This window comes from Loxodonta africana, chromosome 1, assembly GCF_030014295.1.
Source record: "Loxodonta africana isolate mLoxAfr1 chromosome 1, mLoxAfr1.hap2, whole genome shotgun sequence".
NCBI lineage: Eukaryota > Metazoa > Chordata > Mammalia > Proboscidea > Elephantidae > Loxodonta > Loxodonta africana.
This window is the reverse complement of record NC_087342.1, coordinates 23,639,351-23,665,485: the sequence shown is the minus strand read 5'-3', so window position 1 is coordinate 23,665,485 and position 26,135 is coordinate 23,639,351. Positions and strand designations below refer to the sequence as shown.

The 26,135-nt window shown below is 40.9% G+C and overlaps 1 protein-coding gene across 3 annotated transcripts in view; it reads left to right on the top strand.

Annotated features, from left to right (window-relative positions):
- CCDC50 (coiled-coil domain containing 50) overlaps nt 1-26,135 on the top strand; it is a 72,653-nt gene that overhangs the window by 21,340 nt on the left and 25,178 nt on the right. For all 3 annotated transcript variants that reach the window (XM_010592858.3, XM_064271965.1, XM_064272099.1), the window contains exons 2-4: nt 17,341-17,403; nt 18,552-18,678; nt 21,884-21,974. In XM_010592858.3, coding sequence (XP_010591160.2) covers nt 17,341-17,403; nt 18,552-18,678; nt 21,884-21,974 — 281 coding nt within the window. The remainder of the gene's footprint in view (nt 1-17,340; nt 17,404-18,551; nt 18,679-21,883; nt 21,975-26,135) is intronic.

Sequence of the window (26,135 nt, the reverse complement as noted above, 5' to 3'; positions counted from 1 at the left end):
CTGACATCTATTTTGGTCTTTTCATTCTTCTTGTCTTTTTAATGACCTTTTGCTTTCTTTATGTATGATGTCCTTGGTGTTATCCTACAACATGTTTGGTCTTTGGTCATTACTGTTCAGTGCATCAAATGTATTCTTGAGATGGTCTCTAAATTCAAGGTTGTACTTTACCTCTTGTGGACTTGTTTTAATTTTCTTCGGCTTCAGCTTGAACTTGCATATAAGCAATTGATGATCAGTTCCACAGTCGGCCCCAGACGTTGTTGTTCTCACTCGTGATATTGAGCTTCTCTGTGGTCTCCTTCCACAGATGTAGTCAATTTGATGCCTGTGTCCTGTGTATTCCATCTGATGACGAATATGTGTGTGTGTGTATATATATGTGTGTGCATATATATGTGCTGTTTCTCTGGAGACGAATATGTATATATGATGGCAGTGGGTTTGGTTTTAGGATTTTAGTGGAAAATATTTGACTTTTCCTTCTCTGTCAGGTTTCTACCTCACACAAGTTCCAGCTTTTGCAGATTTTACTGTATACACACACACACACACACACACACAAATCAAGCTCAACCCATTGCCATCGATTTGATTCTGACTCATAGTGACCCTATAGGATACAGTAGAACTGCCCCATAGGGTTTCCAAGGAGTGGCTGCTGGATTTGAACTGCTGACCTTTTGGTTAGCAGCTGAGCTCTTAACCACTATGCCACTAGATCTCCACATATTCATACATACATACATATATATGTATTCTTTACGTAAGGTCGATTGATTTAGATGTTAATCACATGTAAATACTTTCAGAGTAACACCTAGGCTAGTGTTTGACCAAACAATTGTACACCATACCTTAGCCAAGTTTACACATTAAATTAACTATCGTAGTCTTCATATATAGTGTGAGTGTGTGGTGGGGAGGTAGAAAAACAAAATTTCTTTGTGACCCTAGAGGATAGAATCATGATGGATTGATAGAACATACAGATTTTGTTGCATTTTAAGGGAAGATGTTCTAATGTCTGTTCCATCCAATAGTGGACCATGTTGGATGCTTAGCAGTTGCATTTCTGAAGAGAACTTTAGTGACCACTTCGTGGGAATGTAAAGACAGAACCCAAGCTTCAATTTGATGGAAACTCAACCTATCTGACCTCCAGGTTGAGCTCATTTTGACATTATGGGATGTTTTGGGGAAGAAAGAAAGCTCAACCTTAGTGATTTGTGTTAATATCTGCATCTGCATTTTCTGAGAATAGACAAGGCCAGAGTTGCAACTTTTCTTAGGCAGCTTTTGTTTTGTTACTGCCAGCATAATGAGGTTTTGGCTTCAAAGAATCAATCCACGGAGTTGATGCCAGCAGCACAGGAAGCTTGTCATGTTGTTTGTGGGTATTTTCTTTGTTTTTTTTTTTTTTGTCATTTGGGATAGCTAGAGTAAGATACTTCCTCATGGAAATTCTTATCTCTGTCTGACAGTTCTACCAGTATGAGTAAAAATTGCTGTTTCCACCTTGCTACCTCCTTCCAGCCCCCCCCACCTCTTTTTTTCACTGTTCCCTCATCCATAATCATTTACCCTGTGAAAATGGAAATTTCTGACTCAGCCATTTTCTCTTTTCCAATAAGTTACCAGTTACTCTGTGGTCTCTGGTAATGATGTAGATGGTTTGTGATATTAAAATAGTACTTCTGATTTGAGAACTTATAATGTCTCAGCATTTTCAAAACCCACTTGCCGGGAATTTGGTGTGTCTGTGGTTAGCTGTACATATCTACTTGCCAAACAAGTGGTTTGGGTCCCTGGGTTTTCATTTAATTTTGAATTTGGTGGATTAGGAAACAAATAAACAAAACTCAGGAATCTACTTTGATAAGTTGCATCAGAGTGAATGTTGGGATTAAAGCAATTGTTTTGCTTTTAAAAATAGATGATGTCTTTACTCAGTTTCAGGTGTTTGTTGGAAGTGTGTGTGAGTGCACATTTAAGATTCATAATTCCCTTTTCTGTAAAACTGTTGATGACATCCGTTATAAAGTTTAATTCTTCCTATTTTAGTTCCAACATGATAGTTGAACTAACTTTAACATCTAGTACCAAAAAAACCCATGGCCATTGAGTAGATTCTGACTCATAGTGACCCCATAGGAGAGAGCAGGGTTTCCAAGAAGCAGCTGGTGGATTCAAACTGCCGACCTCTTTATTTGTGGCTGGGCTCTTAACCACTGTGCCATCGTTCCAGTGAAGAACTGCCATTATTTCTCCTTTCTGATAATGAGAACTGAACAACTTTTCATATTTCCCTTCTTGCTTTGGTTCTCAGGGAGATCTGATTTAAATTTGGGGCCTTGTTTTGTCAGCCTAAGTTTTTCCTTCTTAAAACGACGATTAAAAAAGGACTTTATTCCTGTAACCTTTTGTTACGCTTTCTTCTGTCATAAAGAGCCAGTATAAATAGAGCCAGTAAAGCATTGTATTGTGACCCATGTTTTTCATAGTAAATATTTGCTTCAGTGTTTAGATGATTAGATTAAAAATATATATCTATTTTTTATTATAAAATATTAAGACAAAAATTATAAATAGTAAGATTCCCCTTAATGGTAGATAAATTAGAACACATACAGATGTTTAAAAAGGAAAATAAATTATAATGTAATCCTAGGGCATGCACTCAATATTAGGTTTTTGATCTTTATCCTTTGTAGTATTTTAAAAAATAAATTGAAATTGTAAAGTCAGGTGTTTCGATTACAGACAGTGCACTGTAGACAAGCACGCAGTCAGCCCTGAGCACTGCCCAAATGATGAAGGTAACTTTAGGACATGGCCTGTGCATTAGCCATGAGGATGTACTGCATAGATGAACATTTAAGGGTATGGGAAACAGCTGACTTCAGAGTGCAGTGGTTGATAGAAAACACCCATGTATACTCTAGAGAATGTGAAAAGCCCGAGGCTGGAACTAAGACTAATAGATAGTATAGTTTGCAGGTTTTGTCTTCTGAAAACCATTTTACCTATGTTGTTGTTGTTAGGTGCCGTCAGGTTGGTTCCCACTCATAGTGACCTTATACACAACAGAACGGAATGCTGTCCAGTCCTGCACCATCCTCACAGTCCTTATGTTTGATCCCATTGTTGCAGCCACTGTGTCAGTCCATCTTGTTGAGGGTCTTCCTCTTGTTTTGCTCACCCCCTACTTTACCAAGCATGATGTCCTTCTCTAGGGACTACTCATCTGAACGGGGGGCTGTATTGAAAGGAAGTTGGCCTTTTGGGTTTGAAATATTTAAAAGGAGTCCAGATGATTGCTTGGACAGGATAAGGGCTGGACTAGACAACTACTAAGACCCTTTCTGATAATCAGCATGTATAATTTTAAGAAAGTGATGGATCAGTTAGTATCTTTTGTGATCAGTGACTAAAATTTAGAAATATTTGAAGACACTTGGGAAATCAACCCATCAGCTAGGGCCTTTATTATTCTTGGTGGTATTTCCTTGGGATTAAAGGATTGTGATAGTAGTAGTCCTCGATTCACGGCGTATTTGAGTTCGGTCAGGTTGCTTCGGCGTGTCTTACCGTTAGTTACATGTGCCGCATGCAGCTTTGCAGTACATAATTTACTGATGTTATCATTCTCATGCCAACCCCCAATGACAAAGATTGCATTTATAAAGATACTGATAATAAAAGGCAATAATAATGAAAACTAAAAAAAAAAAAATGAGGTGCTCAATTTACGTCAGAACCCGTTGATGGTGGAGTCGTTGGGACAGAACCCTGTCGTAATTCGGAGACTGCCTGCACTCTAAGACAGTTTGGTCCTCGGAGATGGCGATCTTAGCGGATTTGGAAGGACTTTACAGAGGATGCTGAGTTACGCTATTCTGGTCCTTGTAGAGCTTTTTTTTTGTCAAAAAGGTAGCTTTTTATTTTTCTTCAATGTTTAGGGCAGAATATTTAATCTGAAAAGGCCGGGAGCCCTGGGGGCACAGTGGTTAAAGAGCTTGGTGGCTAACCAAAAGATTGGCAGCTCGAATCCACCAGCTGCTCCTTGGAAATGCTTTGGAGCAGTTTTGTTCTGTCCTGTGGGCTTGCTGTGAGTTGGAACCAACTCAACGGCAGTGGGTTTATTTAATACCAGGATTTCTCAAGATTTTTCTCTTTTCTTTTTTAAATTCTGTAGATCTTGATGTGTTTTTCTGTCCATCTTATACTTAATTTATTAGCATTTTCTAATTTTCAGGACTATTCTTAAGGTAGCCTGCAAGTATGGAGGGCTTGCGAGGACCTGGGCAGTTTCCTCAAACAAATGATTTGGGAGACTAGCTCCAGAGTCTGCGTCCCCGCCGGCACACGTTACATTCTCTGCTTTGAGGTACCACATACAGCTTAAGCACCCTAGGTGGTGGCTTAGCTTAACAAACATGCCTTTATGTGGGCATGGCATTTTTCATAGTCTGGGCTGCACTCTTGGCTGTGCCACTTACTTAGCTATGTGATCCTGGTCAGAGCCATCTACTGTTGTCGTTTGCAGGCACCGTCAATTGACCACCTGTATTCCACCAGGCGCTCCTTGGAAACTCTATGGGGCAGTTCTACTCTGTCCTATAGGGTTGCTATGAGTCGAAATCAACTCGACGGCACTGGGTATACTGTACTTCTAGAAACCCCAGTGGCATAGTGGTTAAGGGCCATGGCCGCTAACCAAAAGGTTGGCAGTTTGAGTCTACCAGGCGCTCCTTGGAAACCCTATGGGGCTGTTCTTCTCTGTCTTGTAGGGTCGCTATGAGTTGGAATTGACTCGATGGCAATGGGTTTGGCCTTTTTTTTGTTTTTTTGGTTTATACTACACTTCGAGGCATTTCAGGATTCTGCCTGGCAATTAACCTGTCTGGTGTAATACATCTGAAATTTAAGTATAAATTAAATTTATAGGGAAGCAGAAACTCTGCCCTTCAGCTGTCGCTTGAGAGTGTTAGTAGACATGCAGCTCTTTCCCTTGCTTCAGGTGAGGTGGAGGGAGTGGATGGCTCATACCTGTGAAACGGGCACTGTTTTATGGCATGCTAGTTACTGGTTTTCAGGATCCCTCCTTTGCATAAATATTTGTTTAAAAACCAGTAGCCCTCATGGCACAGTGGTTAAATGCTCGGCTGCTAACCAGAAGGTCGACAGTTTGAGCCCACCAGCTGCTCTGTGGGAAAAAGATGTGGCAATCTGCTTCTAAAGATTTACAGCCTTGGAATCCCTATGGGGCAGTTCTGCTCTGTCCTGTAGATCTCTCTGAGTCGGAATCGACTTGATGATGACGGGTTTGGTTTTTGGGTATCTCAGGCTGTGATGAATGTTGTAGACAAAATGGTTTGTACAAATTTATGCTGCGAAAACATGAGTAAAATTAATTATAATGTGATTAGTGCTATCATATTTATTACATGCCATGTGATTACTGAGAAGAACAGGTAAATCTGGATGTGGGTGAGTGAGTCAGTTGTGGTGGCTTTGTTGGTATATTGTATAGGATTGGATGTATAGAGAAGGTGACATTTGAATGGGGGTCTTGAAGGTTTATTATGAATTTTCTAGATGGCAGAGGGGGTAGAAGGGGTCCTTCAGGCAGAGAAAACAGCCCAACTTCAATAATGGTGATTACTTATGCTTCCTTTAGACCCCCAAGCCTCTCCCATTCCCTGCCATCCATACCCACACCAGCCAACCAGCTAAAACATAGACTAAAACCAGCAACCATAAAAATCTGGAAATAGTTGAATCAGTGGTAAAAGATATGTGATCTGCAGTTTATCATTATTTAATCATTAATTAATCATTTGCCAAACACTTGTTTGCCTTTCACAAAGGAATTACAGAAACCTGTGTGTACCTTGTGGGGGGTTTAGTAAAGGGGAGTAAGCATACCAAGGGTAATAAGCACCAGAAGGTGGACCTGATTTAATTATATTATAATGGACCTCTACTTAGGAGGTTCATCTATCTCCCAGACAGATGGAGTAACCGTGGTATAGTGGAAAGAACAGAGGATTTGGAGACTTGATCAGAAAATAGCCCTGCCATTGACTGTTTGACGAGGAACCAACTAAATGAGAAGGAAACACCTCTGCTATTTACCTGTTTAGTGTCAGCCAAAATTAGATGCTACTGCTCTTGGATTTTGTTAATTCTAATGAGATGGAAATTTTAGAACACTGAAAGACAGAGAAGGATCATGGTTTTGTTTATCTTCTATTCCCTGGTAAATTAATTGCTCACACGTTGTTGTTAGGTGCCGTCGAGTCGGTTGCGACTCATAGCAACCCTATGCACAACAGAATGAAACACTGCCTGGTCATGAGCCATCCTTACAATTGTTGTTATGCTTGAGCTCATTGTTGCAGCCACTGTGTCAATCCACCTTGTTGAGGGTCTTCCTCTTTTCCACTGACCCTGTACTCTGCCAAGCATGATGTCCTTCCCCAGGGACTGATCCCTCCTGACAACATGTCCAAAGTATGTAAGACGCAGTATCGCCATCCTTGCCTCTAGGGAGCATTCTGGCCACACTTCTTCCAAGACAGATTTGTTCGTTCTTCTGGCAGTCCATGGTATATTCAATATTCTTTACCAACACCACAATTCAAAGGCTTCAGTTCTTCTTCGGTCTTCCTTATTCATTGTCCAGCTTTCACATGCATATGATGCAACTGAAAATACCATGGCTTGGGTCAGGTGCACCTTAGTCTCCAGGGTGACATCTTTGCTCTTCAACCCTTTGAAGAGGTCCTTTGCAGCAGATTTACCCAATGCAATGCGTCTTTTGATTTCCTGACTGCTGCTTCCATGGCTGTTTATTGTGGATCCAAGTAAAATGAAATCCTTGACAACTTCAATCTTTTCTCTGTTTATCATGATGTTGCTCATTGCTCCAGTTGTGAGGATTTTTGTTTTCTTTATGTTGAGGCGCAGTCCATACTGAAGGCTGTGGTCTTTGATCTTCATTAGTAAGTGCTTCAAGTCTTCCTCACTTTCAGCAAGCAAGGTTGTGTCATCTGCATAATGCAGGTTGTTAATGAGTCTTCCTCCAATCCTGATGCCCTGTTCTTCTTCATGTAGTCCAGCTTCTTGTATTATTTGTTCAGCATACAGATTGAATAGGTATGGTGAAAGACTACAACCCTGACGCACACCTTTCCTGACTTTAAACCAATCAGTATCCCCTCGTTCTGCCAGAACAACTGCCTCTTGATCTATGTAAAGGTTCCTCATGAGCGCAATTAAGTGTTCTGGGATTCCCATTCTTCATAATGTTATCCATAGTTTGTTATGATCCACACAGTCGAATGCCTTTGCATACGCAATAAAACACAGGTAAATATCCTCTGGTATTCTCTGTTTTCAGCCAGGATCCACCTGACATCAGTGATGATATCCCTGGTTCCACGTCCTCTTCTGAAACCGGCCTGAATTTCTGGCAGTTCCCTATCGATACACTGCTGCAGCCGTTTTTGAATGATCTTCAGCAAAATCTTGCTTGTGTGTGATATTAATATTGTTCTATAATTTCCACGTTTGGTTGGATCACCTTTCTTGGGAATAGGCATAAATATGGATCTCTTCCAGTCAGTTGGCCAGGAAGCTGTCTTCCATATTTCTTGGCATAGATGAGTGAGCACCTCCAGCACTGCATCTGTTTGCTGAAACATCTCAATTGATATTCCATCAATTCCTGGAGCCTTATTTTTCACCAGTGCCTTCAGAGCAGCTTGGACTTTTCCTTCAGTACCACCGGCTCACACGTTACGTAGTGATTATTCTTGTTTTGAACCTTCTGCCTGAAGGTGGGGAATTTCAACACCTCAGAGCTGGCTGTGTTTGCTTACTTGCGGGCCATGATCAGGGCAGGAGAGTGTCTGCAGTTTATAGCTGAACGTCTCCGAGAAGCTCCTTGGCTGCTGCTCTGTCCACTGGTGGTGGGGTGGGTGGGTGGCTGGGCAAGGGGGCTGGTGTCAGCATCAGCATCACTCTTCTTGGTCCTCATGTATAAACTCGTTGCTGTGCCTGAGAAGGTAGAGGATTTGGTATTAGGGTAAGATCTACTCACATAGAGTTACCCCATTTCTTTTTTACAGAGGCAATTTTATTAGAACTTTAAACAGAGCAAAGGAGCTTTTTAAATAGAGGTGTAGTCTCATTGGGTTGCTACAAGTCGGAATTGACTCAGTGGGAATTGGTTCTTTTGGGCTTTAAGAGAGATATTCCTTCTGTAGGACAGCAGAGGCATGGGGGTTTACATCTGTCACTCGTCCTTAGTTCAGATTATCTTCAGTATCTCAGCCAAGAACACATTATTCTTAAATTTATTAATACCCTCTTGTCCCTAAGGCGGAGTCCTGGTGGCACGGTGGTTAAAGCACACTGCTGCTAACCAAAAAGCCGAGGGTTCGAAGCTACCAGCTGCTCCATGGGAGAAAGTTGTGGTAGTCTGCTTCCACAAAGATTACAGCCTTGGGAACCCAACGGGGAAGTTTTATACTGTCCTATAGGGTTGCTATGAGTCAGAATCAACTTGGCAACGGTGGGTTTGTTTCTTGGTGGGTTGTCCCTAAGGGAGGAAAACTGATTGAATTATGTTGTTGGTGGGAGAGGGGAAGTGGTTAGGTCCTAAGGGGGTATTTTCATTGGAATTTCCCTCAGTACTCACAACCTCATAGGGTTTTCCCCATAGATCAAATGGGATAATGAATATGTATACAGTTTGTCACCTAGGAAAATCATGTAAATAAAGGGAACTTTTTATTGCCCCTGTTTCTCAGGAGTGAACACAGGCTGATTGGGATTACTAGAAGTTTGGGAGATAATGACACAGAATAAACTATGTCCCATCTTTACTGCTCTACTTTTGGACCTGGAACCCACCTTCTGAACACATGTACCATCCTTAGCTAAATTTCTTCCTTGGTTTCAAAGAACCCAGTGCATATTTGTCATATCTTAATTAGTATGTAATGATTCCAGCCTTTTCTGGCGTCCTAGAACACATAATCTCTTTCTTCCAGGAGCTCTTTGAGCAGAAGTATTTGGGACCTGAGGAGCTGGGCTTTGTTTCCAGTTCACTACTTCTTGGAACCTTAGTGTTTCTTTACGAATAAAATGAGGATGTTGATAAAACCTCTGCAGTAACTGTGGAAGGAATACACGTGAAGGTGCTGTGTAAGTGTCAGCTATGGCTACCTGTCATTACCAAACATTCTCAAAACAAAATGTGTCTCTGGGACATCTTCCTTGCTCCTAGAGGGTATTGTTTTCATGTGTATAGAACAAAAGAAAGCCAGCGTAATCCCAGCTCCCAAAGCAATGAACGTGTGTCCCATCTGGTCCTAATAGCATTTACACAAAAACAGAACAATTCACAAAATTCCATCAGTACCTAAATGACAATCAGACACACAGTTGAAGGAAATGGCCTCTAGTGAATGTATGATTAATCCAGGCATGTTTTTGTGGGTGGAAGTTTATAAAGATTGAGTCACAGGAATTGTTTTTTTTTCAGGAAGGGTTGGTCTGTGGATAAAAGAACAGCAGAAGGGGATAAGTTCTTCACTTCTCTTCTAGTTTTTAAACAGTTACCGGGGAAAGATTTGAGAATATGCTGCTGTTTGGATAATGTATGAGAGTGGCATGCTGCAGTATCTTGGGGCTTCAGAAAATTCTGGATTTGGTTGTAATGGGGTTGATTAGATAGGTGATGGATACTCATTGTGCATACTTGGAATGCAGAAAGGAGTTCTCGTTAACAAGTTTGTTGTGTACCGTAGAGTTGACTCATACCCATTGCCATCGAGTTGATTCCCACCCATAGCAACCCTATGGGACAGAGTAGAACTGCCCCAGAGGCTTTCTTAGGCTGTAATCTTTATGAAGCAAATCGCCAGATCTTTTCTCCCTCGGAGCCGCTGGTAGGTTTGAACTGCTGACCTTTTGATTAGCAGACCAACCAGCTAAAACCAAACCCAGTGGCATGGAGTTGATTCCAACTCATAGTAACCCTATAGAACAGAGTAGAACTGCCCCATAGGGTTTCCAAGGCTGTAAATCTTTAAGGAAGAAAACCGCCACATCTTTCTCCCAGCGGCTGGTGGTTCTACTGCCAGCCTTTTTTGGTTAGCAGCCAAACGCTTTAACCACTGCATCACCAGGGCCAAGGACTTAACCACTGCGTCACTAGCAAGAGCACAATTTAATTCTTGTTTGTTCTTGTTAGTTTAGGATTTTAAAACTCTTGAACTGAATTAGTTTAATAAAATTTTCCCCCACTAAGTGTTCTCACCAACCCTGCCAATATAAATACAGGTTAAGTTCTTGATTAGTGGTTAAAATTTGAGAATATGTTCATTTAGTGGAAGAATAAACAAGTCCTGCTGTCCTGAAGGTTTTTTTTTTGTTTTTGTTTTGTGGGGAGGGGGAGCTCTGGGAGAGCACTCAGATTTTTCTGTGAAAGGAAGGGACTAGATCCATGGGTAGTTTCTCACCCCGTTGCTTCCAAGCCTGAATCGCTGCTCAGAAAGGAGTTAAAAAGCATAGATTTAAAGAAGGTGTTTTGATGCTGAGTGAGAAAGACTGGATTTAAAATGAACTTCCTGAAACAATAGTCTTAAACATGTTTTACATAAAATAGTCATTTACTTTTTCTTTTATTTATTGGTGGAAAGCTGACGAGATCTTAATCTAGCTAAGAAAACATTCTTTGAAATACTATTTTAGAACTCCAAATTTGTTACACTGGGCTAGAATTCTAGGGGACATTCAAATGAGTGATGTTCAGTTTTCTCTTTTCCTTTGTTGGTTATGGAGATTTAGCTTCTATTTTCATAGCAGTTGCCAAAGGCAGGGCAGGTGAAGGTGTTATCTCTGAAAAGGCAAGAAATAGTTCTACAACTAAAGTATATGGAAAACCCTAGAGTTACTGTTAGGGAGAAGGGAGGAGTGGGATGTGTCTGGAACTGGAGGAATAAAGTCGGTAAGGAGATGTACTTGAAAAAGAGGTGAATGAGGAGAAATGAGAACGCAGAAAGGAGGGAGATGTGGGGAGCAAAATGCAAGAAGAGGGGGAAGCAGTATGATGGTTCATCCTCCGCTTTTCTGGGCTTTGTGACTATTCTGCTTCTGTGTGCTGATGTTCTGCTGTGGCTGAAGGGGTGGCTCAGATACGGGATTAGCACGCGGGGACTCTCTGGGGACATAGCTGTCACTCTGGTCATCTTGCTTTTTTCTTTTTATTCCTTGACTTTTTCTTGTGTTACTTTACTGAAGGGCTAGGGGGAAATATTTGATTATATATAATAGTAGCTGTAACTCTTTAATTAGCATTTGGCACTGGGGCCGGACCTAGGGGATTTTATTTTAACTTTCCCGGCAGAGGTTACCGTCACATAAGCAAAAGGAATATGAAATCTTTAGGACTTCATTTTATCTATGTCTTAAAGACTAATGGTGGATTCTGATTTAGGAGAAGTAGGTTCCAGCAGTACTAACTGTCCCACTATTTCTCTTAAAGTCTGAGATTGCTTTACAGTAAAATGAGGACCTTAAAACAGACATTCTTTGAGATCCTTCTCAGTTTAATAATGATGATGATAATAATATAAAACTGCTAGTAGCATAATAATTACTATTATTTTGTGAATGTAGACTTTTGAATGTCCTGTTTTGTAGAATAGAGTTTTTCTCATTTACAAGAGGTGGCTTTTGGTCGGCTCGAGGTGGAGCAGGTGGGAATTGCCAGGCCTTTGGTGCATGTCACGTAAGCTGTGCAGCAGGAATGCCTGTGGAGTTTAGAACCAGAGCTCAGTGTGGTGCACAGGACCTTTCCTGTCTTATCTCTTGTTACCATTCCCTCATGGGCTCTGCACTTCCGGCCCACAGAACTCCAGGGCAGTTTATGCAGTCCTTTTGTCTTAATCATTGTGTTTTTTTCCATAATTTTTCCCCCTGTCCAGAATGCTTCCCACCTCTACCCAAAGGAATTTTAACCTTTGCTTTGAGATCTGTTTCATGTTATCTACTCCTAAGGTTTCCTAATACTCTGCCCACAATGTCCCAGTTCATTACCCCTGCCCTCAATTCGTGGGAAACAACCCTCCAAAAAAAATTGGCTTCGAGTCAATTCCAACTCATGACAACACTATGTGTGTCAAGTGTAGAACTCCATAGGGTTTTCTGTGGCTGATTTTTTGGATGTAGACCACCAGAAGTGCCTCTGGGTGGACTTGAACCTCTAACCTCTGCAAAACATTAAATGTCCTCAAGGAACTTTTTGTAGGTCTTTACTGTAACATTTATTAACTTATATATAGCATGCTTATTTATCTTCGTGTCACCTCCACCCCCTTAATGGCTTGGAAATAACTTCTTCATCCTAAAACAGCTCAGTAAATGTTTGTTGAATAAATATTTTCTAGGTGTATACTGGAAACCCTGGTGGTGTAGTGGTTAAGAGCTATGGCTGCTAACCAAAAGGTCGGCAGTTTGAATCCAGCAGGCGCTCCTTGGAGACGCTGTGGGGCAGTTCTACTCTGTCCTTTAGGTTCGCTGTGAGTCACAATTGACATGACGGCAGTGGGTTTGTTGTTATTGGTTTTATTTTAGGTGTATATTATGCCATTTGTTTATTTAGGGATCTGTAGCTGGGTGAGAATCATCCTTCTCTTTAAGGAAAATGGATTAGCAATATAAATCCTCCCTCCCCATTTCTGAGACTGGCTTATTATTAGCAAGTAAACTAATGTATATTTATTCACTGTATACTTACCTGGATAAAAAAATATACATACCTGGATAAAAAAAATCATTCAAATGATGTTTGACAAATTTTACAAGTTGCTGTGATGCTTTCAGAAGGGCAGAGCTTTTATTCATAACAATGTTTTCTTCCTTTGTCTTTGGAACCATTATTGTTCTTTGACTTTGCTGACCAGTTTTTCTCCTTTTTTTTTTTTAATCATATCCTGAATTCTGTGTGCTAGCTACATCCAGGGCTGTTTATGTGGAAGGTGCAGAGTTTAGTCATAAGGTCCTGTCCCGAAGAGTTTATAATTGGATAAAGAGGCACCTGTGTGCACAAGTTGAAGGACAAGTGAGTTGCTTTCTGTTAATGCTCTTCTAAGGAAGGAGGCCAAGTCACGTGGTTATTAGTGCCAAAAGATACTTAGCCACCATGCCCTAACTTTGGAGGAAATGGGACAGAGGGAAGAGGCAACAGGATCATTGAGGTCTGGGTGGGAATGAAGAACGTTTATGCACCTGACTATGGTGAGGCCTTTGAATTGTGGTGTTGGAGAAGAATACTGAGTATACCATGGACTGCCAAAAGAACAAACGAATCTGCCTTGGAACAAGTACAACCAGAATGCTCTTAGAAGCAAGCATGGTGAGACTACGTCTCACATACTTCGGACATGTTACCAGGAGGAATCAGTCCCTGGAGAAGGACATTATGCTTGGTAAAGTGGAGGGTCATTGAAAAAGAGGAAGACCCTCAATGAGATAGATTGTCACAGTGGCTGCAACAGTGGGCTCAAGCATAACAATGATTGTGAGGCTGGTGCAGGACCAGGCAGTGTTTCGTTCTGTTGTACATAGGGTCACTATGGGTCAGAACCAACTTGACGGCACTTAACAAAAACAACAACGTGGTGAGGGAGCTAGTTTTAGTACTGGATCGGGAAGAGTAGAAGGCAGCGGTAGGGTTGACTAAATGGTAAAAAAGAAATCAGCCTGAGATTGGGCTGAGTGAAAACAAACATGGGAGGGAAAAAGTTTGAGAACTGGGAGGATGAAAACCTTGGTCCAATGCTTCATCTTAAATATGCCTGCAGGGGAAGGTGGTGAGATGCATTTATACTGGAGGGGCCATACTCAGTATACTCAGGAGTATACTGGAGAAGGACATCATGCTTCGTAAAGTAGAGGGTCACCAGAAAAAAAAGGAAGACCCTCAACGAGGTTGATTGACATGGTGGGCTACAACAGTGGGCTGAAACATAACGACGATTGTGAAGATGGCTCAGGATCAGGCAGTGTTTCGTTCCATTGTACATAGGGTGAGTTGGAACTGACTTGACGGCACCTAAGGAGAAGAACGACATACTCCGTATACAGTTTATACTGTTTATGTCAAAGTGAAGTGGTTTAGAGAAGGAACAAAGATCCAAGCTCTGCATTTGGCCTGGCCATGCAGTGTTTTCTGGATATTAATTTAAAACTTAATGAATCAGTACCAAAGACATGATTTTGGCTTTACTTTTAAATGGGAAATACAAACTAATGAAGAATGCCAGTATTGGAAAGCCAGTTAGTAACACGTTGTTGCTGTCATGATAATTGCTGAACGTGAACTGTCTTTTCGAGGAAGAAATGAAGTGTTTGGTGTCTTTTTGAGGAAGAAATGAAGTGTTTGGTTCCCACAAAATGGAAATTTTGGGAGTTTACTTGAACTCGTTACTCAGTTTGGTCCATTTTTAGCAGGTCACACCTCAAAATTCGGTAACACAGGAAAGGGCAACACGTTGTGTATGTCTAAAACAGTGAGTGAAGAATTCATAAACATAGTAAGTGATAGAGTTCGATCAACTATTTTCAGTGAAAAAACTATAGTTTGGTGTTTTAGTTTGTGTGCAGATTCCACTCCTGATCTTTCATGTATACATCAGCTAAGTACTGTTCTAAGATGCACATCTCCGACAGGTGGAAAACTTCTCATGGGATTTATCACATATACTAGCTCAAAAAGTCATACTGGTGAGGAAATTGCAAATCAAGTAGTTTGCTATTTAGGTGAAGTTTACAAAATTGTGTTTTCTAACTGCAGAGGCCAGACCTATGACAATGCTGCCACACGTCAGGGGTTACAAAGGCATGCAAAGGAAAATTTTAGAAGTAACGAATATGCCATTTTCTTACCATGTGCTGTGCATTTAATCTTGTAGGACATAGCACAGTAGATTGTTGTCTGGAAGCAGTTGATTTTTGTTTTTATTTTTGCACTGTTTAGTTACTCTACACATTTTTTGCTGCCTCTAGTCACCAATGGGCAGTTCTTTAAACATATTTGGGCAACGGTCAAGTACCACAGTGCCTTTCTAATACATGTTGGGAAGCACATGCTCTAGCAGTGAGTGTAACCCTGGCACCGTACTCTCAGATTCTAGATGCCTTAGAAAATATTGCTGAAGACCAGACACAAAAAGGAGATACCAGAAGAGAAGCTGAAAGCATTGCCAACAATATGCAAAAACTGGAGTATGTGTTTATGCTGGTTGTGTAGAACATATTGCAGCATTTTTATCAGAGGAGTCAAACTCTCCAAGATTTAGAAGGAAACTTAAAGACATGCATGGACCATTACCAGTCATTGTGAGTCCGTATTACATATGAAGGTAGATATTGTTCAGAAGCTAAATTGTGATGAAATCATTGAATTTTTAAGAGCAAAGAATAAAAAGAAGTGTTTTTAATTAAAACATGTTAAGAGATGAAAGTTTTATCTAAAAATATAGTGATTTGTTATAATATTTGTTTTCTGATCATTAATTTTTATAACATCTCATTTGTTCATTTACAATTATAGCATTTATTATGAAAAATATCAAAATTGAAGTATGAGCCATTTATAGCAAAATTGGTAAAATTCAATTTTTCTTCATAGGTCAACAGAATTTTACATTGGTTGTTGAAACAACTAAGTTCGCTGACTCATTTTCTTTATTGTAGGATATTCTTTTTGTAGAAAAAGTGGTGTATAGTAGAAATCTCAGTACCCCCCATCTACTAAAAATTTTATAATCCAGTTCACCTCTTTCCACTAAAATGGCACATGCCACTTTTGTGTTCAATCGCTAATATTATGGTTGCATTTAAAAAGAAGTTACATGATGGATAGCTAAGACACACACACACACACATACATTCAAATTCATGAGCAAGCAGAGGAAGGGGTTTAGGGCCCTCACATGTCTTAATCCAGCTCTGTGTGGAGTCTATTTCAACTCATAACAGCCCCATAGAATAGAGTAGAACTGCCTCCATAGGGTTTCCAAGATTATAATCTTTATGGAAGCAAACTGCCACATCTTTGTCCGGTGCAGTGGCTAGTGGGTTCGAATTGCAGACCTTTCAGTTAGCAGCTGAGCACTTAACCACTGTGCCATCAGGGCTCCTTCTGAGAATGGCAAGGGAATGTTTATTCAGTCACCTTGAATGTCCTCATAAGCAAATTCAAAGCTTCAGAAAGAAATCTGTAACCTCTGATAAGCCCTAAGGGACATTTTTTTTTTTTTTTTTAAATACTACACATCAAAGTAGTCTGAGACTTTTGGGAGTTTTCCTTTTATAATGTGAGTTACCTGTTTGGAAGAGAGGGAGACCATATCCCCTAAACTCCAAGTCCTTAAAACAAATGAATAGACAGTACTTTTTATGATAACAGTCATTCATGTTTTGTTTTGTTTGTATATTTGATTTAAGAAGCAGGGGTTTAAATTGCAGTCTGGGGTAGAATAATCGACCTTGGGGACCATCTCCTCCCATTTTGCTTCCTAGAAAACAGGCCGTAAATGCTCTTGCCCAGGTCTCTGGGTGGAGGCAGAGTTAGGAGCAGATTCTCTGACTTATTTTCAATTCGTAGATTATTTTGAGGGAGGTCTAGATTTAGAGAAAAACCTAGATACCCAGTTCTAACTCAGGTCACAGTGTGGACTCAATAAAGAATGTGGTTATCCTTAACATGGAAATCTCCTACCTGAGGAGCTAAGGAAAGCATGTATGTCCTTAAAGCCCCCAGGATAGATGCAGGTCTCTGGGAAGTGATCCTGTAAACCACAGATGGCTGAGGCATAGACTTGAGTTCCTTTATCTCCTCTGACAAAGCGAGAACCCAGCCATCTCTTAGTAGCAAGATGAAAAGTGCTATTATTGACTCTTGTATTATTTCAGCAGTACTATCCTACCTCGTGGTATAGAAGTGCATTGGAATTTAATTTCTGGAGCTCTGGGTTCTGATTCTGTGGTTAATGTCCCCCTCACAGGTCAGGGACCAGAGCTAATCATTATTTTGCGACCCCTATGTTTTTTATACTTGGCACCGAGTAGGTTCTATGTGGATTATTGTGAATGAAGACTTAGTTCTGACTAGTTACTATTTTGTGTGTTGCGATTTGTAAAGTTGACCATCCTGAAATATTAGAATTGACTTTTGAAGTGAACAAATCGTTTTCTGTTTGTGTTAAAACAGTGCTAATGAGCTGTCCTCTGCCCTTCCTCCCTTGCCCTCTGCAGTCTGCCGAGATTTTGCTGTCTTGGAGGACCACACCCTGGCCCACAGCCTGCAGGAACAGGAGAGTGAGTAATCCGCCCTTTTTATTCATGCACCTTGGGTTTTCCCTTTTTAGTAGTAGCTTGAGGCTGGTTTCTTAGGGTGAGGCAGAAAGAGAACACAGTCAGCAGGCTACAACATCCTTCATCCTTGAGGGATTTGTCCGGGCAAATGACTGCCTGGATGAAGACTGCAGTTCTGAGGGCTTTGAAGTAAGACAGCTGCCAGGGATTAGAAAACTGCTGGGCCTGTAGAATGGAGGAAAAGAGGAAGTTGATCCTTTCCCTAACCTCAGTGTTGTAGGATGGAGACAGTGGTTGTAGATGGATCTCGAGTTTCCAGAAGACGGTCCCAGGGATCTAGTCCTCCTTCCAGAACAGAGGCCCGAACATCTTGTCCAGATGTCTAGCTTAGGTCACCTTGTGGATTTTTTTCAGTATCTTTGTAAACCTAAGTTACATGTGTTATGTAAAAGTACATATTAGCTTATCTACCATTATGAATGGAAGCCTGAGTGGCACAAGGTAGGTTTAAAGGTTGGGAGTTTGAGCCTCCTACCCAGCTGCTCTGTGGAAGAAAAGCCTGGCAATCTGCCTCTGTAAAGATTACAGCCAGGAAAACCCTATGGAGCAAGCAGTTCTACTCTGTAACAAATGGGGTTTCCATGAATTGGGGATCAACTTGATGGCGGCTAACAGCCACCACCACCATTATGACTAATTTTGATTTTTGAATCATTAATTCATGTGTCAGTATAAAAATTGAATATTGAAAAGTGCAGTTAATAAAGAGAGTGGTAACGTGGTAGCAGGAAGAGCACTGTTCTTGGTTTCAGAATATTTGTGTGTAAGTTCTGGCACTGCCTCTTTTTGCCGTGTGATCAAAGTCGAATCATTTACCCTTTCAGATCCACTTTTTACTTAATGCAGAGGTGGGAGTAATTCCTGTATTATTATACAGCAGCGTTGAAAATGTAACATGAAGTGATAGATGTGAAGCTCTTTTTAACGGTAAAAAAAAAAAAAAACCAAACCAAACATGAAAATCATTTTTTTACCATTAAAATAATAAAAAAAAAAGATTTTAATGGTAAAGCTCTCATAAATTTATTACGAAGTTTATTATTAACAAGCCAGAGCACGGTCATTTTTCACATCTCAATCTTTCTGTCCAGTTGAGCATCATTTGGCGTCGAACGTTCAGCGAAACCGTTTGGTCCAGCATGACCTCCAGGTGGCTAAGCAGCTGCAGGAGGAAGATCTGAAAGCCCAGGCTCAGCTCCAGCAGCGCTACAAAGACCTGTGAGGATTTGGGGAGCGGGAGGGGGGGACGACAGGGCCGGCCTTCTCTGTGGATCAAGCGGCCAGGCCGGGGGGTGGGGGGGGAAGGGGAGTGGCTTCCTGTCCTTCCGGTTCTTTTCACTGTTAGACCTCAGATCCTACAATGGCTATTCAGTAGTTTTCTTTGATTTGAAAAATTTTCTTCGTTGTTGGAGCGCTTGACTAGGTTTTGGGACATATGGGTTCTGGTGTGACCTCTGAACACTTTCTAGCTGTGTGACTTTGAGCCAATTGGTCCGCCTTTCTGAGTCTGTTTTCTGGTTTATTATTTATGGAGAGGACTTGACTTACCATTTTGTTTATCTTTCTTATTTTGTAAATAAATACTTTTATTGACTTTTGCTACACCTGGCACCATGGTAGGCCCTGGAGACCACAGATATGAGCAAGATATAGCTTTTTCCTTTAAGGACCTCAGGAACAAAACTCTGGAGTGTTGTATATCTAGAGATATATGCACAAGGCACAGAGAATAGAGTAGTAAGTTTCATGCTACAAAGAGAAGACGACACTGAAAAAGCTTTACAAGACAGGTGATATATTTAGCCTGAACCTTGATTATTGGTTAGGAATTTATAGTGATAATTGGGGAAAACCGTTCCAGCCAGAGGGAGTAGCGCACATAAAGGTAGGAAGTAGCTGCAAAAAATTCAGTATTGCTGGGGCGTGGAGAGTATGGTTAGGGGCACATGTTAGCCATGAGGCCAGAAGAGTAGTCAGGAGCTGGACCAATGATCACATTAGTTATGCTGAGGAATTTAGATTTTCATAGATTCCATAGGATAAGGGATAGAGAATCACTGAAGGAGTTTGAGATTTTCATTCTGGAGCGTACTCTGGGGGCTGGATGGGTAAAGGATTGGAGGAGGCAAGATTGAAGGCAGCTATCGAGCGATGTTCAAATTAAGAGCTGATGAGACCTGAGTTGGGTGAGATGGTGATAGAGATGCAGAGAAGAGGGAGGTGGTAAGTTGAGGGTAAGGGTAGCGGAGATACAGAGAGGAAGAGACAGAGTCCAGATGTACTGAGGCTCATGGCACAGGTGGAGCTTGAGTGAGAACCAGAGTTAGGGTGTTCCAGAGTTCTAAGTTATTGCCCTTTCCATTGCTCACAGTGCTGTCTTAGGAAGGCCAGTTCTGAGGCTGGAGCAAAAATGCCCATTTAAGGTCTAAGATCCTGAGTTAGGGTAATAATAGTCAATACTAGCAAGATAAATATAAACCAGAATTTTGAGATTGATGACTTATGTGTCCCAAATGAGAAAAGAGCAAAGTATTTTGGCTGTAACTTACATATATTTCTCTCTGGAGCTTAAGGGTTATGGAATTGGCTGAAGTGAGCATGTTAGCAAGGAAGTTTTCCAGTTTCGCTCCTCTGGCAATATTGACAGGCGGACGTCACAGGAAGAAGGGAGTGCTGCAGATTTTAGCCGGCTAGACCTTTCACCCAGTCTTGATTCCTGGGGCTTCTGTCTGAAGTCAGGCTTGCTGGTTGCTGTTTACTCCTTTCTCACTTGGCTTTCTCATGATTCTGTATAGCTTGCTGGCTGAACCAGAGGTGGTCCTTCTTGTAAATATGGTTTAGAACCATTAAGCTTAGCTGAAACTTCACATCTTTGTTTTCTGTACCAGGAGATATATGTTCAGTGTCACTTGTGACCTTTAAGACTTCATGTAGATTTGCCTTCTGTGCTCTGCTTCTGTTTGCTTCCCTTATATTGTCACCTTGCATGTAGTTAGTCACTTATTCCTGTACAGATTTTTGTGTTAATTTGGCAGGTCCATGTAATATTGCTTCTTCCTACCCTCCAAACTCTTACAGCTGCAAAAGACTACCTACCATTAAACATGGGATATACAATGAGGGTGGAGGCTCACCGAGTATTTTAAGTTCATTTGGCAGCGAGGGAATAAGAAGATGTATCTGTTAAGTAAATGAAATGCAGAAGTAGATGACAATTATTTTATTCCAGCATCTTTTTAGATAGTAGACTCTAAGGTTGTTTGTGTTCATCTTTGCTAGCTAACAGTTTTGTGTAAAAATGGGCTCTCTAGAACTACCTATCACATTCTAGAGTTTTAAATTGCCCCTTGACTTTTCTGGAAACCTGAAACCAAAAGACTTGAGCAATCGAGGGCAAACTTTGTAGCCATCTCTGAGAGAACTAAACTCTATTTTCTATGCAAAACATTGTTTTAAAGGTGCTATTTTAAAGGACATGTTTGTCACACCAAAACATATTGTGAGTTTCTGAGGGCATGATGAAAGTTTATTCCTTTTTGTATTCTCCTGGAGCTCTGGTGGCGCAGTGCTTACAAGCTAGGGCTGCTAACCGAGAGATCTACAGTTTGAATCCACCAGGTGCTCCTTGGAAGCCCTCTGGGCCAGTCCTACTCTGTCTTATAGGATTGCGATGAGTTGGAATCGACCTGACAGCAACGGGTTTTTTTTTTTTGGATCCATAGCAGGTGTTGTTTGAATCTTTGTTGAATGCACAAATGCCAGAAGAAACTGTGGGAGCAGCAGTGTTACAGTGTTTGGTTTCCTTAGTGGACAGAGTGGTAAGAAAATTGGCATCCACCAGAGAAGCTTCTACTGTGGGAACAAAAGCTGGGGAATACAGTTTTTCTTTTCTTTCTTTTTGGGTATAATTTTTAAGTGTTCATGTTAAACCTTAAAAAATGCAGCTCATTAAGAATATTATAAAAATGATTTTAAAGCCACACACCTCTTGGTGACCACAGTATTACTGACATTCTGGTGAACTTGCTCCCCAACTTTTTCTCTGTACTTAATGTATATCTGACTGTTTGTTGACATGACCTCATAGTCCAGATCTCTTGCAGAATCTCCAGAAAACATGCCTTTCTTTCTGTAGAGTGGCCCCAGTAAAGTCGGGTGATAAGGAAGAGTAGGAAAATCATGGCGCTTTCCATTGTAGCGTCCGGGATTCCAATTCCAGCTCTGCCCCTGATTTTCTCTGTGATCTTGGGGAAATAGTTTAACTTCTCTGGGCCTCAGTTTTCTCATCTGTAAGATGTGACAATGTGAACTTCTTTAAAAAATATGTACTGGCTCACCGGGAATATTCAGTGGTGCTTATTATTTTTAGGAAGAATCATTCCTTATTTTCTTTACTTTTGTTATTTTCACCATTTTTTTTTAGTGAACAACAAGACTGTGAAATTGCTCAGGAAATCCAGGAGAAGCTGGCGATTGAGGCGGAGAGACGACGCATTCAGGAGAAGAAAGATGAGGTACAACTTAGTTAAAATGCTTTCACCGGTGAAGAAAGGGTGCTTAGCCCTAGAGCAAGTACTTTCTCTCCTCATGGGCTCCATGTGGGCTGCTGGGTGGGCTGCAGAACTCAGCGCATTTCAGGTGGGACAGTCTAAACAGTGCTCTCCGTGGATTCCTGTTTATTGCCTCTTGATCAGTTGTGTAAGTGGTGAAGTCTTAAGAGATGATAATAGGTAACTTGACATAAGTGTCTGTCTGCCCATGGCCATTCCTGGCAACTTTAGAGAGAGCTGACCTTGAGCATGGCTTGAACAGGAGTTGGGAATGGTCTTTGTGAGAGGCTGCCCATGGCTGTCTCTTTTCTTAATAGTTCACTCTTCATGATATGCTAGCTCCAAGAACCAAGATGTTTCCTTCTGGATTGTTTTTTTTTAAGTGGCATTGTTTTCAAAGCTGGAAATGACTGAAATTAGCAATAGTGTTTACATTTTTAAGAAGACTTGAATTTGCAGTTAACTGTTGTATTTCCTTTTGTGCTATGTTTTTTGGCACTTCCTACAAACAGTTTCATTTCAGTTTGCATTTATTTTGTTTGCATTCTTTCATACCTACTGTCCTGTTCTTGGAAGCCCTGGTGGCGTAGTGGTTAAGTGCTATGGCTGCTAACCAAGAGGTCAGCAGTACAAATCCACCAAGTGCTCCTTGGAAACTCTTATGGGGCAGTTCTACTCTGTCCTATAGGGTCGGTATGAGTCAGAATTGACTACGGCAGTGGATTTTTTTTTTTGTTTGTTTGTTTGTTTGTCCTGTTCTTGGTCACTGTCTTTCTTTGCAATAGCGAGGAGAATGATCTGTAATTTTTAATAGTAGGGTGGTCATATGATTTATTATTTATATAGACACATTTTTGAGGCTTAAAGGGACACTATTAATAAGCCTGGTCAGGAGGAGCCCTGGTGACAAAGGGTTAAAAGCTCAGGCTGCTAACCAAAAGGTCAGCAGTTTGAATCCACCAGGTGCTCCTTGGAAACCCTATGGGGCAGTTCTGCTCTGTCTTTTAGATCCGCTTTGAGTCAGAATCAACTCAACAGGAGCAGGTTTGGTTGTTTTTGCTTTTGGTTTATTAATAACTGTATAAACTGGGGACTGTCCTGGGCAAACCAGCACACACAATCACCCTGCTAAATAGAGATGATTAGGGCCATCAGAGCCTGTATACCCTGCCGCTCCCACTGAACCCCCTTGTTCCCATAGGGCTTATTTTTTAATGCCAGATGAGTGTAAAACACCTGGTCTGAGTGTACTTAGTTATTTCTTCAAGAATCAAACAGTGGTTCTGTGATAATCAGCACTGAGTGTAAGAATTAGGAATTATACTTGATGCTTCCTGTTATCAACACAGGGGGCTCTTCTTACCACAGGAAGTGTTGCTTTTCTATAGTCAAGTCTGCTTTGAGGATGAAACTGGGAGCTAAAAGAAGGGATTGTATTTTGTAGACAGGAAAGCTTCTGTGTTAAAAACGTCAGAGTAATGAAGTTGGCATCTTCTAAATGCTGCATGTATCCTTTGATTCTTTTTGTCCCCCATTCAGGGAAAAACAGGATAGAAAGAGAAACCAAAATACTTTGTTTTAGGCCAGTATTATGCTTTCATGGAGAATTGAAATAAAAATCACAGTAAGTAATCTTATGGTACTACTCTATAAAGTAAGCAGTGTTAGCGATTAACTCCATTTTTCTGATGAAGGAACTAAGTTGCGAAGAATTAAGTGACTGGTCCCAAGCTATAATAAGATGCCAGGGAAGTGTCAGTGACTGAATAGCACTCTAACGTAAAACGTGTGAACTTTGCAGTTAGGGGCACCTTGCTTTGAATCTCAGGTCCTTTACTTTTATTATAGGGTTTAACAAGATCCCAAATGGGATTAGTCATGAAACTTGTACATACCCTGGAGGGTTGTTGTGAGGTTTAAATGAGATAATGTGTGTAGGTCCTCTGGTATATATTAAGTTAATTGTGCTTTCTTTCCAAGTGTTTTCCCCACCATTCTAACTGCCCCTTAAAACAACCCTAATCTCTTCTTTATAGACAGACACGTGCAAAATTAGAAAGGGAAAAAAATAAACAGGCCAAGTCGTTTCGTATATGGTGTGATTTGAGGGATCTTTTAAGAGTTTGGAAACCCTGGTGGTGTAATGGTTAAGTGCTGTGGCTGCTAACCAAAAGGTTGGCCGTTGAAATCCACCAAGCACTCCTTGGAAACCCTGTGGGGCATTTCTACTCTGTCCTCTAGGGTTGCTAGGAGTTGGAATTGACTCAATGGTAATAAGTTTGGTTTTTTGATTTTTGCGAAGAGTTTACTTGCCTTATAGGCCTCCCGGAGCCTTGGTCTTGCAGTGGTTAAGCGCTCAGGCTGCCAACCAAAAAGTCGGCAGTTTGAATCCACCAGCCAATCCTTGGAAACCCTACGGGGTAGTTCTACTGTGTCCTTTAGGGTCTCTGTGAGTCAGAATTGACTCGATGGCAGTGGGTACAGGCCTCCCACTAGCATGCTGTCCACTTCTGTTTGACCTACGGGAATGTTCTGCCTTCCCTTGTGCACAGGAGAGGTTGAGTGAGAATTCCAGTTATGGAGACTTAGTGAGACTAACAAACCTTTAAAAACTCCTTCAGACGTGTTGCCTTCATTAGAAGATGGCTACTGTGCCAAAATAATCTTTATCGTAGAAAAATGTGACTCTCAGCCGACGAGTGCGTTATTATTAAACGAGCAAAATTTGCATTAATAAAGTTTGTTATTGAAGGATGTGTTGTTTGTTTGCTAAGTGCTTATTTATTTATTTTTGTCCATTGGAAGACAGGGTGCCTCGTAGTCAGAGGAGTCTGAGACCAAGAAAGTAATGCTCATTTTCTTGCCAACTGTTGAAAAACATGGCCTGTAACTCTTGAACTGCCCTAATTCTGTTTTTGTTTTTGTTTTTTTCCTATGTTCTCCTTCCCTTTGGTGTCTGCTCAGTTAATAAATTCTTATTCAGTGTCAGGGCTGTGTAAGATTTCTCTCTGGGTTTTCACCCAAAGCTCGCTAAGAGATTTCTGGGGCACCTCTCCTCAGGGAGTTCAGGGCTGTTGTATACTGTTTGCCTTCCCCATCCAAAACAGCCGCACTGGGGCCCAGAGGCTGAGGCCTCTCTTCTCTGGCATGGAGATTTTTGTGAACAACATGCCTGAGAAGTAGTGAAGTTACACAGCTTTGTGTGGGTGAATTAGCATTTCTGACTTTCTTGTGGTATCATTTTATTGTGTTTTTTAACAGAGCACAGATGTAAGGAAAATAGCATTTTCCATGCATGGAGACAGATGTGGCGAAGTTAAAAAAAAAGAATAAAAATCTTATTCTCTTTTTGTCTTTTACTACCGTTGTAGCTTCTGTCTCTCCTCTTTCTTTGTGTCTCTGTCTCTTTTTTTCTTTTATTTTTTAAACTCTTGTATACAGTGCCTTGAAAATATTAAAAAAAAAAAACCCACTGCCGTCGAGTCGATTCCGACTTACAGCGACCCTATAGGACAGGGTGGAACTGCTCGATAGAATTTCCAAGGAGCGCCTGGTGGGATTTGAACTGCCGACCTCTTGGTCAGCAGCCATAGCACTTAACCACTATGCCACCAGGATTTCCTCTTGAACGTATTAGTTGGATTTTTTGCTAGGTGCCCTGTTGAAGAGGCTTGTATTCCAGCTGTATTGTAGGAGTTTGTAATTAGTAACTGTATAAATTCCACCGGGTTCCTTCTTTCAGTCACAGCATAAACATGTCTCAGTGCTATTTAATAAAGCCAAGGAATGTATGTTTAGCAGACTTAATTTAGTTATTCTCAAATAGAACTCTAATTTTGTATGTGTGTGTGCGTGCGTGAATACCTCTAGATATACATGTCTGTGTGAATTCAAGTCCAAGTATACGTGGATGTGGAAATATTTTATGGGATTTTTTTTTTTCTTAATTAGGCATTAGTATGGCCAATACTAGTATGGTTATGAAAAGCTTGTGGCACTAGTCCAACAATTTGAAGCCATAATGAACTGTTCAAGGCTAGACTTAGTAACTAGTTTACATTAAAAACTATGTAATGTCAACCGTGATACTTTTTCATGCTATACAAGAATATATAAGTTGGTAGT